Raw genomic sequence first — 26,958 nt, forward strand, 5'->3', positions numbered from 1 at the left:
GCCCCGCGCGCGCGCGGCACCTCCCCCGTGAGGGAGGCGAGAAAATGGCGGCGGCGGCGGCGCCTTGAGCGGCGCGTCCCAGGCGAGTGTCCCGGCGGGGCGCGCGGAGCGCGGGCAGCGGCAGCCGCGGGGCCCCGGCCGGGCCGCGGGGGCGGGGAACCTGCGCCCTGACCGCGCCCCGGCGCCGGGCCGGGCCGGCCCCTCCCGCCCGCCTGCCTTTGGTCTCCTGAGGGGGCGGTGGCGGGGCCGGGCTGGGCGAGGCGGGGGCTGAGGGTGGGTCAGCCCGGCCTGGGTGAGGGGCGGCCGGCCAGGCGGCGCCGGGACCCCTCAGCGCGGGGCCGGTACCCCACATGCCGTGGGTGTATTCCCACAGAGCATACCTTCGTTACTATTATTATTTTATTATGATTTCGGAGCGCTCTGTCAAATGCCGGAATACCTATAGGAGTTAGGCTTGGTGGAAATTTTTATTTAATTTGGGTTTTTTTGTGGTTTGTTCTCTTGGAGTAGCAGGGAGAGATTGTGAATTGAGAAAAAAAAAATAAACCATGTGGTTGTGGATGGTTGTGGTTGTGGATGTGGGCTGTCAGCATGGTTTGTTATTGCCATGGCATTTACTGAAACTTTCCAAAACATGCATAATGACATTCGTGTGTCCACTGTGAGAGTAGTTTGTTAATTGGTATAGAACAGCAGGTATTTTTTTTTTTTACTTCAGGTGGTTGCTTTGACCAAGAAAAATACAAAGAAACAAAACTTTGGAATATTTACCTTATGCACAATGTAACTTGAACTTATGGGCTGTCTTGTACTGTTACTGCTTGAATAAATATATATTTTCAATAGAGTTTTCTGTTGTGCTTTGTATTTTGGGCTCACTTAAAGTGTAGTGGTTGTTTCAAGTCTGTGTTTTCTAAAACTTACTTTGCGTTATGGAGATTGTTTTGAGCTAACGTTGCTCAGGGAGCATCATTGCAAGGTCGTCATCATTAAACAAAATTAATTTTCTTACAAATTAGCATGTGATGCCTGTGCGAGGTGAGGTGTCAGAGGAGAGATGGAGATGCTGAGCAAAAATTTAGGAGCTCCTTATTGTACATCCTTTTTTCATTGTACATCCTTTGTGAGAACAACCTGAGCAATGACAATACTATTCTTGAAATAATTTTGAGCAAAAGGGTTAAGAGCTCTCATCGAGTAAACTTGTGATGGAATAGTTACTAAGTGGGATATGTTGCAGATCTTGCATTTAACACACCAAAAACGTGGCGGAGAATGAAGGAAATGAGACATCTAATGTTGTTTTAAGCTAATTTAACTGGTTGTATAACTCTGCAAAAACTAGCTAGACAAGTTGTAGGTGTAGGTATTTTGAGGTGCTTTTAATGTCCACTGAAGGAGACAGGATTTTTTAAAGATACTTTTCATTATGTGAAATTAATATAAAGTGGTTTTGTAAAGGATGCTGGGTTTATTGCAGTCGGAGGGCGAACCCAATTGTGTTACCTTGTGCCCTGATGTAGGTACACAAGTGACATCAATAATGCACAACAAACCTGCATTTTTAGCAGCAAAACATACTTTTTCTTCAGTTCTAGCAGCAGGCATCTCTGCGTTCAAAGCATCTTTGATTTCCACAAATTTTCTTTCATGGCAAACTCCACGCAAGTGTCCGATACCAGAGTAGGCAAGAGGTGACCATGTGTGTGTTACACTTTAGTTGTTGCAGGTCCCCAGGAGCTGCAGCTTCATGTGCAGCCCTCTGCTTGCAGAGCAGTTGTGTTTTGGGAGGTGAGGGTGGCAGCCCTGCAGTGTCCTGTTCTGCTTCCAGCTGTGTGAGTTGAAACTCCTGATTATATTCCCGTTTGATGCAGCGTCCAATGGGCGGTTTGTTAAGAACTTGGCAAAGCTGCTTTTTTTTTCTAGTACATTGCAGCTTTCTCTGATTATTTCTCTGAGCCCTTCTTTATGGTAAGAAGGAAACATCTTCTCAACCCTCCCTTTTTTGGCATCCTTTGGAAAGCAATAAACAGCTATTATGTGATTTCCTGTTAATCGTAATACAAAGACTGAAAAAGAAACTGCAGTAAACACCCCCGTAACATATATTGAGGATTGTGATTCATTTCAGTTATAAAGATGGCATTTTGTGCTCTGCAACAGAGGGAAGCCACATAAGACTGGGGAGGATCATTTGAGGTGCTTAAATAGCTATTTTCTTCCTCGGTTCTTGCTGTATGGTGTGAGGTATTGCTGTTAAAAGGATTTTTTCCTCTATCCTTTCCCTGTCTCCCCAAACAGAGCATTTCAGTGGTGATTTTTGCCAAGAGCAGGTTTTGCTCAGTGTCCAGGGTCAGCCAGCATGTTCATTGCGGGGCTGTGGGGGTGAGGGAGGTGCTACTGGTACTGTGCAGCTGGCTGGAAATCTTGGATGTATTCCTAAATTGCTTCTTTATTGCTACTTTTGATGGATCTTAGAAGATTATAGCTACATTTCTCAAGAGATTGCATCAAGTAATAGCAATTGCTACAAACTAAGATTAGTTATTAAGAAGCAATTCTTTACTATAGGGTTGGTGAGGCCCTATGGAGGATGCCCATAGATGTTGTGGCTGCCCCATCTCTGCAAGTGTTCAAGGCCAGGTTGGATGGGGCTTGAAGCAATGTGGTGTATTTAAAGGAGCCCCTGCCATGGCAGGGGTTGGGATGAGATGGTTTTCCTTCATTCTTTAAGATCCCTCCAACCCAAACCATTCCATGATACTGTGAAACTTACCTTTTGAAAATAGTCCATTTTTCTGTCTTAGCGAAACATTTTGCATTAAAATCAGCACGTTCTGGCCTTGCTTGTGAACCTCTTCTGTGTCACTCCTGCCAGGCTGGACAAACGCTGCACAGCTATGGAGAATGAACCCAACACGACGACATGTTCTGCATCCACCACGACCGTCACCACCACCTCCACTTCCCGCACGCCGCTGCCGCAGATCTCCGTCTACAGCGGCTCTGACAGACATGCTGTCCAGGTACTGGGCCCTGGGGGCTTCCTCCCTGTCCTGTACAGAGCACTGAGCACTTCACAGGATTCACTTGCCATTCTTTATTGCTGTTGTCTTTCTCGATAGCTGGCTTGCTGATTTTCAGGAGATGTTTACTGGAGGGTCTCAGACCACTTAGGGTTGGTTCAGGGTAGGCCTGTCTCCCAGATAAGGGAGGGGGAGATGCTGTGATAGAAAGTTTGGTTTGTTCACCATTTGCTGAGGGTTGCAGATTATTAACATAAACCTTTGCGAAGTAAAGCTTTTTGTTTGACCAACTTTGACTAGAGGGATCCAAGGTATTTGTGTGGGTAAGTCCTGCTTGCGATCCCGCCCCTCTTGCTGTTTTTAAATTAAGTCTCCTTGAACTCTGTACAGTCCACTCTGTTGTGTTTGATAATTGGGTTTCTCACACGCTCTGATCTCTCAAAAAGCAGAACGTGATGTAGGATGTGTTGACAAGCAGCTGAGAGGCTGGGATGATGTGTTGGGGTGATGCTGTATTGTCAGGCTGTCCTTGAGAATGTGAATGTGTTGATGTTGACAATACTCTGTGACTTGGTCAGAACAGTGCGGGAGCAAGTTCAGTATGACATAATGGGTGTGAAAAAATTTATTTGGCTTTATTTCCTTGTAAGGGTAAACTTAAATATCCTGTCAGCATGGTGAGTGCTTTGTAATTGTAATTAATTACCTACTGATTCATCACAGGTTATTCAGCAGGCCTTGCATCGTCCTCCTAGCTCAGCTGCTCAGTACCTCCAGCAGATGTATGCAGCTCAACAGCAGCATCTAATGCTGCAGACTGCTGCTCTGCAGCAGCAGCACTTAAGCAGTACCCAATTTCAGAGTCTGGCAACTGTTCCACAGGTGAGAGTGAAGATTGCTGAAAAAGAATCATGAATTGTCTAGAGCAGGACTACAGTCATTGCCAAATGTAATAACAGCTTAAGTGCCTGAGCTTAATGCCTCATGATAATTCACTGTTATATTTTAATGATGTTGTTATTTTAAATTGTATCATCCTCCAAACTGTTTGGAGGATTTGTCCGGTGGTGTAGATGCTCCAGTAGGCGACCATTCCATGCTTTATTGCATACATTATAATGCATCATGTAAATCATCAAGCAGTAATAAAATAAATATTAAAAATAGACTACTTCAATCTTCATCCCATGATTTTCTCTAAAAGTTGGTGGGGGAAGCAATGAATGGCATTGTATCTTAGTGAAATAAAAAGTAATGAACATCTGGCATCTTAGTGTGTTTTGCCTCACATCTGGCTGCATTATAAGTAATGACAAAATTAAATTTTAACCCTGAGTGTGAAAATGTAGGAGGTAAATGACATTTCATATCCGAAACACAGCTTTTAACATCAGTGATCACTGGAGGAGACCCATTTTTGAATTAAAGCAGTGGCAAGATTTCCTTTGACCTCAGTTTGCCTTGGATTGAGAGGATGATCTTGCAGAGAGAGGTGGTTGTTAATGATTTTACACAGGGAAATGCTAAATGCAGTTATGCACCTCAGGGATATGGCTGTTTGGTGTCAGAGCTGGACTGACTCATTTTTGCTGCTGGCTTTTTCTTCTCTACCTTTTTCATCAGATTGTGGTAATATGTTGATTTGTCTTTTTTTGTTGTGGTGGATATCTGTGTGGCTATACAGTAACTGAGTCAGAGTAAAGAAAATCAGGTTGGGAAAGGCTGAGAAGTTTTGGTTCTGTTCATACAGAAACCTAAATCACTGTCCCTGTTACTCATCTGAAGGGCTGGAATAGCATCCTGTGGCAGATGCTTGATGTGCATACATAAGTTATCATTCCAGAATATGAGGCTGTTCTGTACAGCATTTATATATTTTTAGAAGATTCTAATCACAATAAAATGACGTGAGTTTTAATAATGACAGTTTTTTATGGTATTTTAAGTTCTGAGCATCAGAGGTAGTGAGGTGATCACTTAGTTCCATCATCAGCAGTCTGGCAGACTTTACCTCTGATCATTTTTCTTCAAGTCTTGATCTGAAAGAATTGTATGTCTGAAATTTGGTAGGACTTCATGGAACTTAACACCTTGCAGGTAGCAAGTGCAGAGTGCACTTTGCTGAAAACTATTTCCACTGAGTAAAGCATCTTACTGTTAACTCAGAGAATGGTAAAGGTAGAGAGGGCTGTTTCTGATGGTTTATGCAATAAAATGAACATCACTTAAGCACTTTCTGATTTCACTATTTGACACATATTCTTGCTATTTAGGCAAGCCTGTCAGGTGGGAGGCAATGTACTTCCCCCACTGGGAGTGTCACTCAGCAGTCAAGCATGTCGCAGACCTCGGTACGTAACTGCACCAAGCCCTCCCTCCATTCCCAACCCTGCTTGGTTGTTGTATGGCTACAGGGAAAACCAGAAAATATTAACAGCATTTCAGTTTGTAGTGTTAAAATTAATCCTACAGACACAGTGAGCAGTATGATGACTCTGCAGTAAGTGCTGTGTGCTGTGTGTGATTGTTGGCTTCCTGACCCCTCTTGATGCTCTGAGGGGCAGCTGCTCACTCCACAAGCACCGGTGGCTGTTCAGACTCCTGCAGAAATCACTCCCTGAGCTCTCATCTCTTACATGATTTCTTACTGGATTTTCTACATTAGTTTCTTTATTCAGGGCACTGCTGTAGGTGAAAATCATAACTGTATCAGGGATTAAATAGCACCAAATCTGAAGAATCCAAGTCAAAGCTCACATATATTTATGATACTGATTGAATGTTTATAGTATTCATTCTTTTATTGATTATCATCTTCTATCATTCATCTTTTTTGCAGTTTCACTTCCCATATTCTAGGCATGTGCTCAGGTTTCAGTTGCAAGCAGGTCTGTGTTCAGTTCACGCTGTATTTCTTTAAGTGCCATTGTCAGACATGCACAGTATCTTCTGTACAGTTTTACAGCTGTCTGAAGTAGGATTTGTTAGTCCTACAGACATCCTGCTTATTAATCACACCCTCAAGCTGTTCATGACTCCAGTGCATAGCTTCAGTGATTTAACTGTGTATTTTTTTAAGCTCTCATAGCTTGGCTTGGCTTACAGTTGTTAAAAGTAAAACCATTTATTCATTAAATTTCGGAGGTAAATTCTATTAAGATGTCTGATGTTAAACTAACAAAATAATTGGGCTGGGGTTTTTCAAGGAAATCTTTTAAGTAAGTGATGAAAAAGAGCTGGGCACTTAACTCTGTTAGACTGGTTAGAGAAAAAAAGAAAAAACAAAACACAACAGTTTTTTTTTTTAAGATGCTAAGGAGTGGTTCTTGAGCATTTAATATGAAATTGGAGAAGGTTTTAGTCTTCAGTCATTTTTCAGTGTGCATATGTGAAATGAGGATTGAAAGTCCATAGGTGGTGGCACAAAGAAGTGTCTTGATCAGGTTACATAATAGAAGATACTAGTTCAGGCAGTTAATATAAACATTTAAAGATCTTAAATATTAAAGTTCAGGTGTTTTTCTTAAAATATTGAAATCTGATTCTACGTATTCAGTAAATGTGTATTTCTATGAGACAATATTTTCCAGACTTCGTATCATTGTTTATGCTCGTAACTGCTTATTATTAGTTACTGCAAAGTGGTTGCTTGCAGTTTAAGAATAAAAGCCTACAATCTTGCCAGAATCCAATTTTGTGATGATTGGCTCAATATATTTTTGATATCTTCACAGTTCAGAGATTCCAACTGCCCCTGCCATTTTTGTCCAGGGCTTTCTGCCTTTAGACCCTAGGGTGATGGAATTTCCATGACAGAAGCAATATTTTTGTTTCCTTAGATTAACCTCTCCACCTCTCCTACACCTGCACAGATAATAAGCCGCTCTCAGACCTCCAACACCACCAGCAGCAGCATCACCCAGCAGACGATGTTGCTGGGCAGCACCTCTCCCACCCTGAGTGCGAGCCAGGCTCAAATGTATCTACGAGCTCAGATGGTAAGTTTTGATTGCAGTCCTTGCAAAGTTTGCCTTTGGTCTGTCCCTATTGGAAGATCTAAGCTCTCTTTCTTAAATGTAGTAGATATTGGGCTGCTCTTTTGTCTTTTTTTTTCCCACTAATTTGTAGTATTGAAGGGAAAGTCCTCTTATGTGCTTGTATGAAAGTTCATAGGTGTGTTTATTTATCTCAAAGATTTTTCTCAACATGCAGAACAAATACATTATATTTGATTTACATTATTCTCTTTTATTTTCTTTGTTTCTATTCTCTATTATTTTCTTTGTTTACTAAAATTACCATGATAAATAGTTCTTTAAATAAATTAATCTAAATGTGAAAAAGTAAATCTTCGAAGCTGTACATCAGTATGTGGAAGTATGGTATCTCTTTAAGATACTGCATTTCTTTCACAGATTTTTAAAATTTCAGTCTGTTACCATGTATTTTTTTCTTGCTTAACAGCTTATTTTTACTCCTGCGACCACTGTGGCTGCTGTCCAGTCTGACATTCCTGTTGTCTCCTCATCCTCCTCATCTTCCTGTCAGTCTGCAGCTACTCAGGTGAGCTTGTCTAAACTTATTAGAGGTCTGCCCCGTCGAGTGGGACAAAACTGAAAAGTAAGGAAATGTGCTTTAGTTTTTCTTGCTTTACTTTCACCCCAGACCAGAGAGCAGATGAGCTGCTGGGGTGGCCCTGCCAAACTCCAGCTGAGTCATCTTACCTGTGAAGGTGTGCTGAAGGATTTGTCCTCACTGGGGCAGGATGGCAGTAGATGCTCCTGAGGGGCAGTGAGGAAGCAGGCATGGTCTGTCTTGTGTTTGAATGTGCCCTGTGGTGACACACAGAACACTGAGAAGTGAAATGTAAACTGGCTGTTCATTACACAGCTACCAACTGTTGAGTGAGGAAGGGATTATGTAATCAAAATAGGGAATGGTGATAATAATTAATCCTCTTTTTTCATGTAAAAAATGATGTAAATTAGTGCTACAAGGGTAGGCATTACCTTTGAAAATGAAATTTTAGCTCAGCACATAGGATTGGAGATCTGGGATCGTTATGTGCACAATCTGGGTGTGGTAACAAACTTCAGTGAAAATGATCCCTGACTGATTTAAATTCCAGAAAGCAAACCTTTTGTTTCATGTTACATTGGAGGTGTCATGATGACAAGGGAGGTTAATATTGGTTAATTTGGAGGTTAGTATAGAAACAAAGGTCTCAGTTTTGTTAGCACACAGATAACAGGGAAGACTCTGGTCCCACTGACCACCCAAGGCTCTGTTTTATGGTGGTGTCTGGAAGCTCACTCACAAACCACTGCACTTCTGCAGTGTCTGTAAAAATGAAATTGCCTTTGCTTAAGATGCCTCGTGTCACTTACTTTGAAGGCACAATAAAAGAGAAAAATGAAAGTTTTAATTCAAATTAATTAATAATTTCCATTTCTTTTAAAAATTCAAAAAGGGAAAAAAGACTTCTGTATTTATCACTAAAGTAGTAAAGATCCCTATCCTCTAAATTTTATGGCTTTAAAGATTCTTTGATATGCAGATTTTTAGCTTCTTGTGATCACATGGGATGAGAAGCATTACAAAATGTAACTTTTTCTTTGCTGTTTTTGCCTGATATTTATCGCAGCTATTTACAGAGTTTGGGTCTTTTCATGTTTTGCTCGTTTCCCAGGTTCAGAACTTGACGCTGCGCAGTCAGAAGCTGGGTGTGTTGTCAAGTTCACAGAATGGCCCACCAAAGAGCAGCAGTCAAACTCAGTCGCTGTGCCCCAGTAAGGCTGTCAGCAGCTCCAAGGGCAGCCAGGCAGATCCCTCCGAAAGCAATAGGAAAGGCGAGAGCCCCGCTCCAGAGTGCCGGAGCACGCCGGTCACACGGACATCCAGCATCCACCACTTAATTACACCAGGTGGGATCAATGTGCAGCTAGAGGAAACTATAGTTCTGTCAGGGTTCAGTGGTCTCTGACCGTGTTGTTATAGATATTCCATCCGAACGGAGTTCAAATTTTGTTAGTAAATTCACTTCTTTGTTGGTATTGGATGTTGCACGGGATTTTGATTAAGCAGAAGTAGGAACGTTCTTGAATCACAATGCAAGCACAATATAGCAACTGCAATACCCTATTGAGTCACAGCACAAACATGATTCTCATTCCTGGTCTCTCTGTATGTTCATTGTCAGGACATGCCATTCCATCTCTGGGCAGGAAAATGTGGGCTGAAACCACCTCAAGCCTCTTGCTCCCATCTAAATCCATTTTATTAGGGGTTTGTTTCTTTTTTCTATGTTGCCTGTGTCGTGAGAATGTTCTTATATCAAGTATTTTTATAAACCCATAGGTAACAATGCTAAAATGTTAGTGTTTTGTATCAAGATAAATCAGAATAACCTGTACTTGGTTAGAGAGGCACTTGCACTGCATGCAGCATATTTGCATCTTAGCTTTCCTATTTTGAAAAAGTGATGGTAGTCTAGACAATTGGTCTGAATTCTGTGGAATGTCGCTTGGCTTAATGACAGCTTTTAGAGAAAGAGTGGGACTTGGAGGCAGACATTCTGGAGGTATTGAATTCTAATGCTCTCAGAACTCAGGTTGGTAAGAAAAAAACCCATACTTAGTAGCAGAACAAATCAAAAAACCTGCATAAATGAGTTGTTTCTCAAGTGGACAAGACAAAGCAAGAAGAGGTTTGCATGTGGAGGAAAATGTGTGTGTGCTGTAAGAAATGGCTGGTGAGTCACTGGTTCACTTAAAGGTGATGATTTCTCTGGAAGCTGCACTATTTTTAGGTTTGTGCCTCTCAGTTGCTATGTTCAAGTTCAGGCAAATGCTTTCAATGGTTTAAATTTATATTAAACTCTTGGAATTTTATTTAGTCTCTTAGCATAGTATTATCTGAAGTTTAACTTAACAGTTACCAGCAAATCCTGTGGTGCTTATCATTTCTCTTCCAGTCTGTTCCAAAGGAAAGATTAAATCCATTTAGAGTTGTGTGAAATTCTTAAATAAGGCTGGATCAGCAATCATCTTAGACCTAGCAGCAAAAAGATACCTTTAGATACTTCTTTATAAAAAGTACCTGTATGTAAAAAGCATGGTCATATTAATTTATTCTTTGCTGCATTTTGCTTTGGAAATTGATATACTCCCCTAATAAATTGTTCTTGTGTTCTGTGTGCTGTCAAAGAAGATATTTTTAAACAAATATTGGAAGTGTTAAAAATATTGTGCTGATCTTTAAAGTGAGAATTTTGAGGTATTTTACAATATTTTCAGAACTTGAAGATATAAATCCTAATTTTAATAAATACTTTTTTTTTCCTCTTCCCTCTCAGCTTCATATTCTCCATTGCAACCTCATTCTCTAGTAAAACATCAGCAGATCCCGCTTCATTCACCACCTCCAAAGATTTCCCATCATCAGCTGATCCTGCAGCAGCAGCAGCAAGTCCAGCCGATTGCACTTCAGACTCCTCCGGGCCAGGAGCCGCCTCCATCCCAGCACTGTCTGCCCCTCCCCAGCCATGCGCTGCCTCCGGCCCCCAGCAGCGTCCCGTCCCACTGCTCCCCTATCCACATCCATCCTCCGCCTCTCCCGCTCTCTCCTACCCCGTCCCAGTCGGCTCAGCAGTCAGTGGTGGTGTCTCCTCCGCCGTCCCACTCCCCGAGTCAGTCACCCACCATAATTATTCACCCTCAAGCCCTTATCCAGTCCCAGGCCAGCTCCCTGGTGCCGGCGGCTCTGCAGCCCGAGCCGGCCGCTCCCCAGGCGGCTGCCGCCAACCCCGTGCGGCCATCGCAGCCGCTCAGCCTCCCGCAGCACCTGCCGCTCCCGCCCTCGCCCGCCGTGCACATCGGGGCCGTGGAGCCGCCCAGCTTGGTTTCCCCGGGCCAGCAGCTCGTGTCCTCCACGCCGCACCAGCAGTATCCGGCCCTGCAATCCGCTCCCATCCCTCTGGCAGCTCCGCCTCAGCTCTCGGCATCCTCAACCCAGATTCAACCGCTGCCCCTGCAGTCTGTGCAGTCTTTACAAGTGCAGCCTGAAATTCTGTCCCAGGGCCAGGTTTTGGTTCAAAACACTTTGGTTTCTGAGGAGGAACTTCCTGCTGCAGAGGCTTTGGTCCAGCTGCCATTTCAAACTCTTCCACCGCCACAGACCGTCGCAGTAAACCTGCAGGTGCAGCCCTCTGTGCCGATTGAAACTCCAGTGGTGAGTGATAACATTGCATCCTTTATTATTTCCCTGAGTCAGGTCCATTGACTTCAAAGTGACCTCAATCAGGTGCTAGACAAGAAACCTATTGATTGCAGAACTGAGTTTTAAGAAAATCATAGACATTTCATGTTTTGGTTTAGGGTTGTTTTGTTCGCTTTTTGTAATGTATCATCAATCAAGAGTATCAACCAGGACTCATAAAAGTATAAATTTAAGATCTAAAATCTTGTTTCTTAACGAAATTACAATGTATTTGAAGCTTAAAAAAGTAAGTAGACATACGACAATGCTTACATAAAGAATTTTGGTAAATGTGACATGAGGACTGTCAACTTTTACCTCAGTACAAATAGATTTTGATTAGGAGAACAATCTATACTAGGTGGAAGGTGCATATCAGGTTATTAAGATGATAGATTTCTGGATTATTTATTTTGTACTAACATTAAAAATATCCTCTTCATAAAAGAATAGGGGAATTTTGATGCTGTTTTGGCAGTTCCCATCACCACCATTTAATTTGGTCCAGTGTTTGTCTCAGATGTCTGCAATTTATAATTGAAGGTCTTACCTTCAATCACTGGATTAAAATCGTGTACAGGAAAATAAAATGTTATGCAAATAAGTCTGACATTTAAGATGGCATTGCTGAGCTTTAATGGAAAAATGCTAATGAGATTAAGATGAGCAAAAGAATCAGCAGCACTTGTAGGCTTTTTTGAGGCTGTCAACAGGTTAAGGAAGGAGGTGTGCCCTTCATTTTCAATTTATTTTAAGAGGGTAATAATCTCAACTCTGGTATTTCATGGAGAAATTGGACAAAAGACTAGGAGCCAGGTTTGCTTTTGACAGGGTGGTGTTTTACATTTTAATCTGCTGTCAGGAATTTATGTAAATTTATTTCAATACTTTTGAGGGAAAGACCTTAAAACCTCTTATAACCACTAATGCTTGATAGTCTTGGTGTACTCTTCTGAAATACTCAGCTTGATTACACTGCTGTATAAGATACAATAAGAACAATTTGCAGACTTCTCATTAAACTTGCATTTTGCAGATGTATTTAAATACCATCAAATGTATGTGTAAATAAAAAGAACAGTAAACTATACACAGAAGATATTGAAACAGTCAAGTTCTCTGCTCTGTTTGATTGGAGAAATGGGCTTCTTTATGTATTGCTGTTTGTAACAAAATGCTTTAATTTTACTGTCATAGACATTGTGATGTCCTCAAAGTTCATTGTTTGGCATGCATTTTGGGAACTAGTATTTTATTAGAAGATTAACATATTTGACTGGGTAATTCATTTTTAAAACTGTATTTATGCAACTCTTTTAAGGTGTTAAGATAGAATGGAAATCTCTCTAAAGCAATAGTTTGTTGGATGCAGATTTACCAAGTGGAGAATGTGTGTGAAGAGGAGATGCCCGAGGACTCAGATTGTGTCCACATGGCAAGAACACCTACACCACCCACCTTGTCCCCACCAGCCATAACCTTGGGCAATGGAGAGGCTCTTAATTCAGAAGATCCTTTGTCAGGTGAGGACAAATGCCAAACTAAGATAGCTTTTGGTTTTGTGATTTGTGTGAGTAATTAATGGCCAACTATGTTTGTAGCTAGCAGGTACTGAGTAAAGGAAAATGTTTGCATGAGGAGGGTGTGTTTGTGCAGTAGTCTGTTGAGATAAACCATCTTGTTTTAAAAGTGGAATCTATAAAGCCTGGGGAAGAGCCTGTGTTAGGGGTTGATGGGTGCAGAGATGGGTCTTGGGGATTCATCACCCCCTTACTTCCTGATTCTGAGCCAATGGTTGGACATAAGTGATAAAACATTACATATTTTGTTGTTTTTTTGCAGAACATGGGGGACTGCCTTCAGTGACATCATCAGTCAGTGCCTCAGTAATTAAATCTCCATCTGATCCTTCCCATGCCTCTATTCCACCACCCCCTCTTTTGCTTCCAGCAGCAACGACAAGGAGCAACAGCACATCCATGCCCAATAGCATTCCCAGCCTAGAAAACAAACCTCCACAGGCTATTGTTAAACCCCAGATCCTGACCCACGTCATCGAAGGATTTGTGATTCAGGAGGGGTTGGAGCCATTCCCTGTAAGTCTAAATTTGCTAGGAATTTTTTACTACTAATCTTTGAAATTAACTCTTTGAATGATGTTATTTGTGGCTAGTTGATATTTAGATCTGGAATTTTGTTTCAGACAGTGTTTTTAACCTTTTCTCCACTGATTGGAGACTTGAGTAGTAGGCTATATCTGGAGATAACTACAGAGAGTGGGTTTAGGTTACCATTTGGAATAACGTTTTTACATTTGTCTGCCTCTCAGATCGCTCTATTTAAGTGATACTTTAATTTGAACCTCAGAGCTGAGTCTGTTAAAATTTTAAAATGCTACAATTTGTTGTTTCAAGCACTGGCAAGCTCTTAACTGGGCTAGGTGTAATTAGTGTGGTGTCTGGTAAGAAGTACTGTTGAAAATTTTAAATCACAAACTGACAATTTAAAGCCTGTCTTTCTAATTTAATGTGTGTCTCGTTTTCCCATTCCTTCATTTCTGTAGCTATAATGTGTTTCTCCCTTTGTTAAATATAATTGCAAACTGCAGAGCAGGAGTGGGTCTTAATTTGTTTGAGAAATGAACACTGGCACGATATAATTACACTTCATTGATATGAGGTAGAAACTGATGATCTTTTTTTGAGAAGATTGAAAACAAATATTGTTTTTAATAATTCACTGTTGTGAATTATGTTAATTACTCACTGTTGCTTTGCTTTTATTGCACTAGGTCAGTCGTTCATCTTTGCTGGTGGAACAGCCTGCAGAGAAGAGATTGCTGGTGGAGGGTCAGATCATGAGTGTGGTGTGTGTTGAATCAGACTTGCAGAACACAAAACATGCAGACAACTCATCAGACACAGAGATAGAGGATATGATTGCAGAAGGTTTGTAGTTTTTTGTTTAAATGCCCATCTCCCCCCTCCAGTTTGGTGTGCTATGAAATGGGAATCAAACTCTGGCCTGGCCCAGAAAAACCAAGTTATTCTGTGAACACGCATTTTTGTATAAATTCATCTAAGATTTGAAAGTTTAGAATTTTTAGCCACCCCCTGGGTTTTCTTTCCCACAGCCTGTATCCTTATTGCACCAGAGCTGTTTTTGGTGATCTGCTTAAATTTAGTCTTAATGCAACTCTTTCTTTCATTCTCTTGAAATATTTCTAATCCTTCTTCCCTATCAGAACTCTTTGCAACAGTTCTTTTGTCCATAATTTGTTTCATTAGATGCTAATTCAATTTTCTTTTCAGTATGAACACTGTGCTGTGTCTTAGATTTCAGACAGCTTGTCTGTTTTGTGGAATTATCCAAACACTCATGATTTTGGGTTTAGTTATTGTTCTGACAGCTGGTGTTAGGTGTATGTGGAGAATTTGTAACTATTCATTAGATGAGTAGGGTGAGCTGTAGGTAACATCCAACATCGAGACACATCCACGTACACATCATGTGAGTAGAGGAGATTTTCTGATAGTAAATCAGAGTATGATTGTGTGTGTGTGATAGAAACACCCTTCAAATACCCTTCTCAGTATTTCCAGCTCTTTGCTGTGCTGGTGCTTTTTGCAGAGCAGGAAAAGGGCCATCTCACCTCATAAATAAGAGAAAAATTCTCTGTAACAATAAGCTGTAAATTAGCAGATGCTGTAATCCTTGTCTTTGTTGCATGCAGCTTATCTTTTTTCATAAAATGAATGTTACATATGTACAAGATTCAGTGTTTTCTTTGCTTTCACAAGTCCCTTTGGTTGTAGCAGCTGCTTCTTCAAAGAAAGTACTTTAAAAGGTTAATTCATTATGTCATTACAGAGAGTTTGCATTTATACTGTGGAAGGCCTGATTCTCTTAATGAACTCTTTATGAAGCAATTCATGAGGAATGTTACCCTTCTCTTTTAATTGCTTGCTATGTTTGAGGGCAGACCTGCTCATGGGTGGCTTGAAATTCAACAAAAAACTGATTAAGTTCATTGAATAACTTAATTGAAGGTTCATTAAGGTTCAGTTTGTTCAAGATCTTTTCTAGACAGAATGAAATCTATGACTTGCTTAGCTTTGCATAATTGTCTGTTAATCAAAGTATTTAATTGAATGTGTTAAATATTTGAAGATCTTTTGCCTGCTTGAGGTGAGAGATGTGAACGTAATTTTGTGTCATTGAAACTGACTTTATTCCTCATTGCTTCTTTAGAGGGACTGGATGAAATTGAAAATGATCTTCTGAAGTGTGAATTTTGTGGAAAAATGGGATATCCCAATAAGTTTCTGCGGTCAAAAAGGTTCTGCTCCACATCCTGTGCCAAAAGGTAACTTTATGTAGTTATTGCTTATCATTATCTGGCTAATGGATTAATCTCTCCTGGTTAAGAGAGCAAGAATTCACAATCAACATCTGAATGCAAAATCTTCTATTATAACAACTGGGAAGTTGATGTTTAATACCATAAGTTTTAGAAATGGGGAATAGTTTCCCCTTTCTAGTCACCATTTAGCTCTTTTTTGGCATCGACGTGTCTGAACATGACTTTTCTTATATGTCTGCTACATTCCCATTTAGATAGTGGGAATATATATTTTTGATTTGGTACTTCTTGGGACACCACCAGCAAAATAATCTTGAAGAGATTTAGTCCTTTAATCTTAGCATGGGATTTTTGCCTCTATCCTCCTTTGACTGGGTATCATCTAGGTAGAGAAAATGGAACCCGAAAATACAATGTGATTTTAGGTTTTTAGTGGACATTTCAGAGCAGAACTGTACTATGCAATAAAATGCAAAGGTATTTCTAAGAATGGGAAGGACAGACATCTTCCAGGGGTAATCTGGATGTACTTGATCCCACAACAAGATGAGTATTTTGATGAAATGGCCTTTGAGATACCTTTCTCTTGTATTTCTGTGACAGCTGTTGTTGCAATTAAGCAGCATTTCTACAACACTGTGATTTTATGGTTACTTGATTGAATTCAGTCCAAAAAACTACTAGTGCATTATTGAATATATCTTACTTCTTTAGGCACAGCCTTAGTTGCACTAAGAAATTTGGGCTGTTTCCATCAGACAAGACCAGTCGTTGGAATCGGAAGTCAGATAGCCAAAGTCTTGGGCGACGCGGGCGTCGGCCGAGCGGCCCTGAGGGGGCGTCACGAGATCATTTTCTTAGACAGGTCTGTGGAATATTTGCTTAAAACTATGGCACCGCTTTTGGGAATTGCAAATAAAGCCTAATACTGTAGTTGCTACGTTTTCCAGCTTCCAATTACTTATCCATCTGCAGAAGAAGATCTGGCTCCTCACGAAGACGCTGTTCCAACGGCCATGACCACGCGTCTGCGGAGGCAGAGTGAGAGGGAGAGGGAGCGGGAGCTGCGGGAGCTGAGGATGAGGAAAATGCCAGAGAGCATCGACCTCTTACCAGTGGTGCAAACTGACCCCTCAGTATGGACTGTCGATGAAGTTTGGGCCTTTATACATTCTCTGCCTGGTATGGAATGGGCAATAACTTGTTCTGTTGGTTTTAACAGTGAAGTTCCTTGCTTTATAGCAGCACTGTGATGAGGAGGTGGTGTGGTAACAGCAGCAGTGTTAGCTGGTGATAGAGACTGGAATGTGATTTGTTTCCTCTTGCTTGTTCCTTCAGCACAAATCCCATGTTGATAGAACTAGTCCCACTTCTGCTGTTGCATCCCAGCTGATGGAGATTAGAGCTGTTCCTTCCTTCAGTCTGACTTCTCTCAAGAGGTCAGTAGAGAGACCAGACACACTTCCTCCCTGTTACACTGCTTACTTCTCTTCCTTTCTCACTTCCTTTTTCTCTTTCTTCCTTGCTGCTTATTCAGTAAATAAGCAAGAGCAGTGTTCCTTCCCTTGATACAACCAAAAAGTTTGGAAGACCTGTAATGATACAAGTCATTAAAAAAGAATAAGCAAGTTTCTGCTATAAAGTTAAAATTTGTTTTGCAGCTTTGCTCAGAGGTCTTCTGCCTAAACTCAGCATAGTGCTAGTCTCAGTTTATTCTCAGAAAAAATAATATGTTTTTTTCCTTGTTCACAGAACTTTCCTTTAGATCGATATTCACCTTTACCTTTATGTCATCTTCAGGTTATTTGGCATTTATCATTTCCTAACTATCATAACCTTTAGAGCTTCACTCCCCACCTTTTCCCAAGGATGCCATTTTATCTGATCAGACACTGCAACCCCTACAGATAACAAGGCAGATCTCCACAGTAACAGTCATACCAGAATTTTTGTTCCTAGTTTTCTCCTTTTTCTGGAATGCTATACCATTTTTTTAAATCCCATTAGACTATTAACCTGTAAAGAATCTATCTTCACTGCTAAGTCATACACATGCATTATGACAGACAGTCTTTTGTAGTAGGTCAGGCAAAGAATTGCATAAGAGATGTTTAAAATTGGCAAAAGTCATCCTTGAAGTACCTTTCTTCTGATAGTTCATTGCATTTCAGTAACACTGTCTGCTTCTGGGCACCTGCAGTGACGGATGTAGAAACAAGGAAAGCTCCTTAGGTTTGGGATGTGGTCATTCCTGTTTCTGTGTTATGGAGTGTAGCTCTGTCACTGCTGTTTTCAGTTACTGTTTTTATGGATTCAAGACTCTAGTTAATTCAATAACTAATCCTAGGCTCTCAATAAATGGTAGTTCCTGTGCTAGAATAACTGAAGTGCCACATAAACACAATTCACTAGCAAGTATGAAACCAAAAATTTTATTCTTAAAATGTGGTTTCTGTTTTGAAACCATTACCTTTACAATGTTTCACCAGCTGCTGGATCTGGTTTAGTTTTTTGTATTCTATAAACAAGGTGATCTTTGATTTTAAACAAACTTATATTTATTTGTGTGTAATTAAAGTTTATTATAATTACTCATTCCTCTCCATATGAAGGCCTAGTTTCTCAAATACTTTTTTATAAATAAGTTTAATAGATATTTAAAGTTACATTCACAGCCTGCCAGAATTTTTATTGCTATGTCACTGCATTTGGGGTTTTGGGTAATTTTGGGGTTTATTCTTTTCAGTATATTCTCAAGTCACTCTCTTGAAAAAAATATTTTATCATATACTTCCAAGATTGATTAATGTAGGAAATAATAGAGATTATTTTCTTTATGGCATTTTGTATCATATATCTACTTGGTGCAGTCTGTGCAAACCATCTGCCATGCTGTAGGAGATGGTGATTTGTCACTTTTCCATGAACATTAGGAACATCTGTTTTCATTTACAGCTTTCTGCACAGTCTGTAGCTGAAATGGACTTGTGTCCTTGTCAGGCTTTTCCTGAGTTCCTCTGGGGCCTTTTGGAGAAGCCAGTGTCCAGGACACTTGCACTGTTAGCTGCTGCTTCTGAGGGAAGAGACAGATCAGCTAAAGTTGAGCAGAATTGTTCTCCTTTCCGTCTTCAGTTGCAAGATAAATGACCTTTCACATGCTCTCCACCCTTTCGTTTTGGCCAAGTTATTGCACAACAAGCAATTGCAAAAGTGCTTAAGAATATACCCAGATGTGCTTGGATGTGGGAACTGCAATACCTTCAGCTTCCATGCTCTGCTTTTCCACAAATGACTTTGATAAAAAAGTATTTAAGAAGTTGCACGGAAATTGCTGGAAGGAAAAAAGCTGGCAACAACAAACATCCGGTTTCCTGTTTCTGTAGGAGCAGTTTTGTTCTTAAATGTAAGAACTTCTCCTGATCTCTCAGATTCTTTGTAAATGGCGTGGTCTGACAATCACAATGTTCAGGTCTCAAATCAGACATGCCATGATGCCTTTCCCAGAAATACTCAATACTTGACTTACGGATGTTTTATCTGTTGTCAGCTCTTCAGTAAGAAAACCTTTATGATGCTGTCAGAGCTGATTGTTGCACGAGGTCTCTTAAACAAATCATTAAGGAAAAAATTGTGCTTTATTCTTTGTGAAAAGCTAACTTTTTCCAATCTTGAATGTTACAGCCTTGACACAGTAATAATCCAAATGAATTCATTTTTGGATGTTGATACTTCCTTCCACGTTTCCTTTCCATTTGCCTTGTACACATTTGTAAATCCATCAGGAAATTAGGCTATCTATTCTTTATGGAATTTAGATCTGAACACACAAGAGAATATTAAATTAGTTGCTGTCACGTAGGTAGAAAAGTTCATCACAGTAATTTCATATCTCTATAATAGTGTACTTTTAAAAAGGGAAAATGTAAAAATGCCAAAAAATAAGCTTCCTTGAGGAATAATTGACATCGGGGATGGAAGGTGGAGCACAAATTCAAGTGTGTTTGAAAGGCTCTGAGACAGATGGAGAGACTGCTGGGTTGAGAACACAAATGTATTGAAAAACCCCATTAAAAACATGTTTGGGGGAAGGAAGCTTCAAATAAACAACTGACAATGAGTGCTGTCATGGACGTTGTTAGAAGACATTTATCCATCTAACAGAGCTGCCACAGAGCCAGGCATAACTGGTTGATTCTGCTCAGCACATATCCAGAACATCTTTGGAGGAACCTTTATTTCCACACTGTTCTTCAGTGGAAAGGGGCTCTCAGTTACTTGGGACAGTCCAACCCATGTAGAGTCTTTTTTTTTAATGTTTTGATCTTCAGTAACCTGAGACTTGTTAGTTCATGTAGAGAAAATGATTTTAACTTGGGGAAAAAAAGATCCAACCAGTTTAAAGTTGCACTTGTGAAGTGAGTTACTGCTGTGTGTAGAATATTCACTCTGATAACTAATGATAAATGTCTTCATGAGATGGTTGTGCCAAAGTCCATACATCAAAATTTTGTTTCTTTAGCTCAGTGGTGTAACACACAGATGGAATTAACTCCTTTTGGAAATTGTAGCTATTTGGATGTTCTCACTGCACAGAGCAGTATAATATATTTATAATTTATAGGATTAGATAGTCGTATCTTTTTATTGTTGGAAAGAACCCACTTGAATTATGTTCCTGATTGCTATTTCAGTGTTGTTTTCCCAATCTCTTTCAATGATGAGAGGTTGTTCCTCTTAATGAAATGAAAATTCTGTCTTTGCTGGGACTTGCAATTCCCAATGAGTAGTTCTCCAGTAAATACAGTGTAATTAGAGGCTGCAGTAAAAATTATTTTCATGTTATTTCAGAATTCCCATCGTAATACTGAACTCTTGCATGTAATTTAGGTTCAACAGGCTAAAGGGATGAGCACTGGAAAATGTGTTGCTGAAAAGCTCTGGAGTGGACAAAATCTGATGTGGACATTGGATCTAAAAATGGACATTTCTAAACCAGTAATAATGTTTTTTATTGCCTTTAGGTTGTCAAGATATTGCAGATGAATTTAGAGCACAAGAAATTGATGGACAAGCTCTCCTTTTGTTGAAGGAGGATCACCTTATGAGTGCAATGAATATTAAGCTTGGACCTGCATTGAAAATCTGTGCACGTATCAATTCCTTGAAAGAATCCTAGGAGGTGAACATGAAGGTTTAAACAACAGTTTCTCAGTGACAGAACCAACAGTAATGTGCCAACATCTTCACTGTGGCATGAGTGTTACTGTGGTGTTTTGTTAAGTAGGGGGGCTCTCCTCACATAAAGACTTTAAAATGTTCCTTTGATGATACCAGGAGTCCTCTGTAGTTTTCAACAACTAATAAGTTTATAGTAAAGCCTGAGTAATGCTTTGAGTTGAACTTTTTCATGGAAAAACATGAAGTGAAATATGCTGTGATAGGTTAGATATTCCCCAACATGTACTTCATTTTATGAGTTATGATTAACACCCCAGTCCCCACCCCAATCTAGACACCATTTAAATTGTGTTGCTGTATTCTGAAAGATTTTTCCCACATACAGCAGTGTTTGGACTGAACTAACAGAAGTGTCCACAGGCCCTGTGGAAGCACTAGTACCAGTAAAATGCTATGCATTTAGTTGTGCTCTCTGAGTTTGTTTTAGTCTTGAGCAAATTGTTTGTAAGGGGTAGGTTGGCAGCTGGTTTTCCTCATGTAGGCTTACCCTCATCTCTGCCACTATATTATTTTCTTGAAGTCTGTAAAATACTATAAACCATGTAGATGTCTCATCAAAATCCTCATGATCAGGCTACTGACACTCCTGCCAGAGGTAACTGAAGCACATGTTACTTTACTCTTTGAATGCTGCTATGCACTAAGGGGGCATTAAGTGTTAGGTTTGTAGTTTCACATGCTGCTAGTTAAGCTAGACCAGCAGTTCTCAAATGGGGGTTCCGAGTGGACCCTGAGGAAGAGTGTGAGCTTTTGGGGTTCAGGTTCCCAAATGCCTGGGTGTGAGAGGCTGAAAACTGCAGCCAGGACCAGCTCGTGTTGAGACAAGTTGCTTTAGAGACTGGGGGTAGAGAAGGGACAGCATAACTCAGATGTTCTTTTTCTTGATACCTCTTCTAACATGTCTTTCCCTGTAGTGCATTCCCGTTGCCTCACTGGAAGCTTCCAAGCACCTTTTCCTTGTCCAGTGGCCAGTGTGAGCTGTGCTTGCAGTGCTCTGAGGAAGGAGCAGTAAGGCCCCCTCAGAGCTTGTTCAGGAGCAGCTGCTGCTGCCATGAGGGAGCCTGGAGCTGCAGGTCAGCAGGAGGAATGCCAGCACTGGCAACTCTGAGAGAATGTCCTGGTTTAGGGCAAATTTGGGAGGACCAGGACAGAGAAATACCCAGGGGCCCTGCTTTGTCCCTCTTGGATGCTGCAGACCCAGGTGGAGGGATTTTAGTGTCCCCCTCTGTCTTCCCTCTCTCACACTCTGTGGAACAAATACATTTCCCCAGTTACTGATGCTCTTAGAAGCTGCCTGGGCTCTGAGGCAGCAGCACCTTCTTGGCCTTTGCTTCCCCACCACATGAGCACAGATGTTCAGGGACATATTTTGTCCTTCTGTTCCCTCCCTTTTGCAGCTCCACTCTCCTTATGTACAGACCTGGATCCTTAAGCTCTGGTTTAGGGAAAGAAGGGTACGTGTGCTGATAGTCATTGTGTATATTTGAACTAAATATGTGTATGTGTCTGCAAATAATGTATTTTTTTTGTATTTTATGCAAATTAATGCATAATATATGATTGTGTAGGGAGGTATTCGGGGGGCTGTACAGTATTCCTGAAGAGGAACTGACCTAAAGTTTGAGAACTGCTGCCCTAGATCAAAAGGAGTCAATGCACATACACTGGCTAAAAGGCAGGTTTGTGACAGACAGATTAATATGTCTATTATTTAACTGATGACCTTAAAGAGTAAATTTGAATGACAGAAAAATCTGTGCTTCATGTTCCTTTAATTAGACTATTGCTTTGTTTCCACTAACAGATTTTCTACCATTAACTTCTGGAGATCAACATTAGAATCATTGCTCTTAATTACAACTGTTTGAGCTTGCTAATAGCAGATGTTATTAATGTTTTTATTAACCACTGAAGCTGCAAGTTAGGACAACACATTGCAGTTGCACGCTGGTATGTGTTGAGAACCCTTACCCAAACGGCACCAAAGCTTTAGAGGATTAATTGATGCCTGGGTTTATTTTGGAGGGAAGTTGCTAAGCACTTTCTAATTTGGTTTTTTTTTTTTTTCTATTTTCGGTTACTGTTGTAAAATAAACTTCTTAGTTGAAGTTCCAGTGTTTGCTAATGTTCATTTGAAAGACATTCAAATGATGGAGACAGTGGGTTCCCATTTGTAGCATTTCTGTAAGATACACAGTGTAGCATATCTGTAACATATGTTCTAAAGGATATGTTCTGTTTTGATGAGCTAACTGAAGACTAAAGATATCTTAGATATTTATCCTTTGGCTTTTGTCTTAAAGTTTTATTATTTTTATACAGAAATCTCACTGGCTAATTTTTAACCTGTCTTCTGATTGTACTGTTCTTAGGCAATGTAAAAAGTAGGGATACATAAATGTGGTTTGATAATGGCTTAAGGTGTACTAGAAAATGTGGACTTAGGGGTCTTACTTAGACCTGTAGTTAATCAGTGTTACATGCATGAGAATTTCATGGCTGCTTTAATTTTGCTTTATTAGACAGCTTTCAGGAGAGCTTCTCCAGCTAGTGTTTGTGTCCAGCTCAGCCAGAATCACTGCCAGGTGCCAGGAGCTCAGAGCAGACCCCAGTAAGGCACATCTGGTCCTGTTCATCTGGTATGTAACATTCCCTGTGGGTCTGGGAGAGCCACAGATAATGAGTTATGCTTTAAATATTCATAAGTGCAACAGCTTAGAATGTGGGCCTTATGCATATTGAAAGTTTTTTTTTTCTTCTTCAGTGATTTTGGCAATTAACTGGAACTTAAAATCAGACATAGCTATACCATCCTCTACTGATAGAAGTGCACTTGTACAGGAGTGTTTGCCAGTGTAGCTGTGTCAAGAAATAATTTTGGTTTTTTTTTTTAAATCATACTTGTATGTGAAAGTAGGCTGGAAAATTTCCAAGTGCAACTGAAGTCTACTTGGGAAGCTTATGAATTGACTCCAAAAAGCAATACAGTAACAGTCCTCCAGGACCATTTTATGTTCTGGCCACTTGCTGTTCAGACAGGTGAGATTTTCCCAGGCTTATACTGCCATTTCCCATGTTAGGCTGTACCCTCTTGCAAAAGAAGAAGTATTAAAGATTTGAATTGTATTTTAATACTTGTTCCCACAGGATGTCTACAGGAAATCTTTTTTATTCTCTTTATTTCCTGGGATTTTGTTTTCTATTTTTCTGGTGTTGCAGGCTACCCCTCACAGTAATGTTTGCAGTATTTCAGCTTCTGTAGGAATAGGTCAGAAGGGAGATACATTCCATGGCTTTTTCCCTTCTTTTTTCTGCACCACTCCCCGTCCTACCCTACCCTGCTCCTTAATGCAAACTGCAGCATGAGCTCAGGGCAAGGCCCTTTTGCAGAGCACTGGGCTGAATGTGTCTGTCAAGATTTCATCCAATAGAACAGAACTGTGACACTTTCTCAGCTTCAGGGTTTGTTTGGGCTTTTAAAGGATTGCACATGAAAGATCAAAAGGGGTGTGCAGTCTCCCCTGATCCATGGGGCTCATACCAGCATCCCTGCTTTGCAGCAGGAGCAGGGCACTCCCCTGAGGAAGCTTGGCTACCTCCAGTGACTTAAAGTGCCAGTTGTTTGGGCTCACTAGAAAGTGTCTGAAGGGGTTTTAAACAGGCTGCATTTAAATCCATTCTTTACCCATTAACCCATCCCTTTATTTCTAGAAATGAAGTTCTTGATGGAGGGTAAAGCCTTTGCTAGATTTTTGTCAATGAGACATTTCAAATAGAAGCTTTTTGTCCTGCAAGCATCCGTTTCCTCATTCTTTTCCTGTGAAAGCAGGTATTTACCCCCTGACTTCCACCTGTGCTTTGTCCTTAAAGGAATCCAGACTTTTGGATAGAACAGATGGAGTCCTTTGTAACTGCAGATATGGCAGGAAGAGGAAAGTATGGGATAAAATCAACTGTTTAGGCAGATCTGCAATAGCTTTTGCATCATTTCACCATCTTGAAGTGGAAGGAAATATTCAGGTACAAAACTATTGAAGTGTAATTTGAATGGGAGTTTGGTGTGAGACTGGGCTGGGTGTGGTGTGTCACTGCCTGGCATGGCAGCCACAACTAATGCCAGTTTCAGATGGATGTTCTCATTCCAATATCACAATATCCATGCAGAAACTTCCACTTCAAGAGCCCAACAGATTTCTTACACAGTGACAAATCTACAGCTCTGAGTGATCAAAGAATTCAGTGACAGCTGTGTTGAGTCCTGGTTTTGCAAATAATTAGACATCCCCATAATTCATAACATGAGTAGTTCTGATTGTACTGAGACTGCTCATATTAAAACCCAGCATGTAGAAAAGCTTGCAGTGTTATTTTCTCACCAGTATTGTATAGAGATGTCCTTTCAGCATAGAAATATATTTGTCATCATTAACCAGGTATTTCCTTATTGATTGTTTTAGGCTGCAGATAATGACTGTGCAAAACAGTCAGTCTTGGGTAGTTTTTTAATACACACCTGAATTAGTTTATTAGAGATGGAGAGAAGCTAATATTTTAGAGTATTTTGTTTTAAATACCCTGTTCCTGTTAAATGCTGAGTGGAACAGGTATGAGCAGAGCTGTCAGTGAATAATTTCAGTGTAAAGTGTTAATTGCTCATAGTGAATTAATTTTCAAGTCACTGTTGCATAGTGAGCTGTAGTTTCAGACAGGAAATGCTGTGAGGAGAAAGAAATTTTTAATTCATTTAATGCTTAGTTCATTTAAGATGAGCCTAAATTAAATTAATTTTAAAAGAATTTGCCTTTAGTCATGAGAGTTTATTTAGACCTGAAAGGTTCTATGTAGTTACATACCTGGATGGCTTTACGTTTGAAAAAGGGACAGTAATGATGCTCCAGTGCCAGCTGTGTGGGATTTTCAGGAAGCTGTCCCTGGTGTGAGCTGCTGGAGTCAGGGCCTGGGACACAGACTGAGCACCAAGGCAGTGAGCACACGGTACCCTAATCCATGAGAACCAGCCTGGTTTGGTTTTGCCATCTTCATCTCTTTGGAAATTTGACATTTCCTTCCCCACTCAATTTCTGAAAGTGGCATTTTTCTCTCTTGGATGTCAGCTCTGGGGGCTGGGGAGTTTTGTGTCCTGCCTTATCCCCTGCTCTCAAGGTCAGCACTTCCACATGTACTCCAGGCCCCATCCTGCTGCTGTGTAGGTTTGTGTAACCTCTGCTCCAGAGCACACCTGCTCATTCACCTGAAGGTTGCATAGTATTTCCTGATCTCTTACAGCAAAGAGGAATCGAAAAAGCAAAGGTCAGAGATAAGAATGTGCTGGTAATTACAGTAAGCTCACGGTCCAGCTTTTGTAGCCATGGATTTAACTTTTCTGAAGCACAGTTCTGGGAGCCAGTGTAATGAACAGATTTCAAGTTTAAGTTTTTTACATTTCCAGCAAGTATTCCTGTTGAATTATCCAAATAACTCTGTAGAGTAAGGAGCTAGAAAAAAAAAAGATTTTAGAAAGATTTTTTTTCCATCTAGAAGTAACTTGAGCACAATTGTGCATTCGTAGAATTGTGATCATAAACACTTGTTTAAGTGCAATACATAACACTGAAGGAGCATTCTAATTGTGTTTATGAAGCACTGCTTGGGTACATAGGGTTGTTGACAGGCTTGTGGTGTTGTTGCTAGGTAATAATCAGGGTATCTATGCTGATTATGGGATTAGGCTTGAAGCACAAATGTCTTGGATTCATGAGGTAGATCTGCTTTGTGAGTGAAGCCTGGGCAGCCTATGGAAGGCTTGCGGTGTCCTTCACTACCCAGCCAGGATGCTTCCATCCTCTGGCAGCTTTTTGCAATTCAGTTTTGGAAAGAACAATGAGGGATTCTGCACACCCAGCTTCCTTTCCAAGTAGTCTTTGTGTTACAGAATAAACAAGCCAGTACTGACCAGGAAAGATGTGTGTAAAGATGAAGGGTTTTATCCTTGAGTGCCAAATACTCTGTTTAGAGTTGAAAACACGTAGAATATCTCATTAAAATCAATGTTGATTTGTAATAGATCCTTTAAAT

The 26,958-nt window shown here is 40.5% G+C and overlaps 1 protein-coding gene across 9 annotated transcripts; it reads left to right on the forward strand.

Annotated features, from left to right (window-relative positions):
* On the forward strand, window positions 1–26,380 carry PHC3 (polyhomeotic homolog 3). 9 transcript variants are annotated; one of them, XR_005257958.1, is made up of 16 exons: window positions 1–82; window positions 2,879–3,026; window positions 3,750–3,908; window positions 5,300–5,377; window positions 6,866–7,024; window positions 7,491–7,589; window positions 8,716–8,950; window positions 10,381–11,255; window positions 12,655–12,805; window positions 13,125–13,378; window positions 14,074–14,230; window positions 15,534–15,648; window positions 16,360–16,510; window positions 16,596–16,827; window positions 16,984–17,084; window positions 20,667–20,803. XR_005257958.1 is itself a non-coding variant. In XM_038145523.1 (15 exons), exons 2-15 carry the CDS (start codon window positions 2,901–2,903, stop codon window positions 20,819–20,821), a joined length of 2,946 nt encoding a protein of 981 aa, XP_038001451.1. In that variant the 5' UTR covers window positions 2–82; window positions 2,879–2,900; the 3' UTR covers window positions 20,822–26,380. The 9 variants fall into 9 exon arrangements, 6 of the variants coding, with proteins under 6 accessions (XP_038001455.1, XP_038001457.1, XP_038001451.1 ...); XM_038145523.1 differs by lacking the exon at window positions 16,984–17,084 and having other exon boundaries at window positions 2–82; window positions 20,667–26,380; XM_038145524.1 differs by lacking the exon at window positions 16,984–17,084 and having other exon boundaries at window positions 2–82; window positions 6,899–7,024; window positions 20,667–26,380.
* The last annotated feature ends 578 nt before the right edge of the window (window positions 26,381–26,958 follow it).

The sequence above is a fragment of the Motacilla alba genome, chromosome 9, assembly GCF_015832195.1.
Source record: "Motacilla alba alba isolate MOTALB_02 chromosome 9, Motacilla_alba_V1.0_pri, whole genome shotgun sequence".
NCBI classification, from domain to species: domain Eukaryota; kingdom Metazoa; phylum Chordata; class Aves; order Passeriformes; family Motacillidae; genus Motacilla; species Motacilla alba.

Bases quoted from the DNA above. Each gene is read 5' to 3' on its own strand.
- PHC3 (XM_038145523.1), top strand. From the start codon at position 2,901: ATGGAGAATGAACCCAACACGACGACATGTTCTGCATCCACCACGACC. The intron at 5,378-6,865 runs GTACGTAACTGC...TTGTTTCCTTAG, and splicing joins CAAGCATGTCGCAGACCTCG to ATTAACCTCTCCACCTCTCC. The intron at 11,256-12,654 runs GTGAGTGATAAC...TGTTGGATGCAG, and splicing joins TGCCGATTGAAACTCCAGTG to ATTTACCAAGTGGAGAATGT.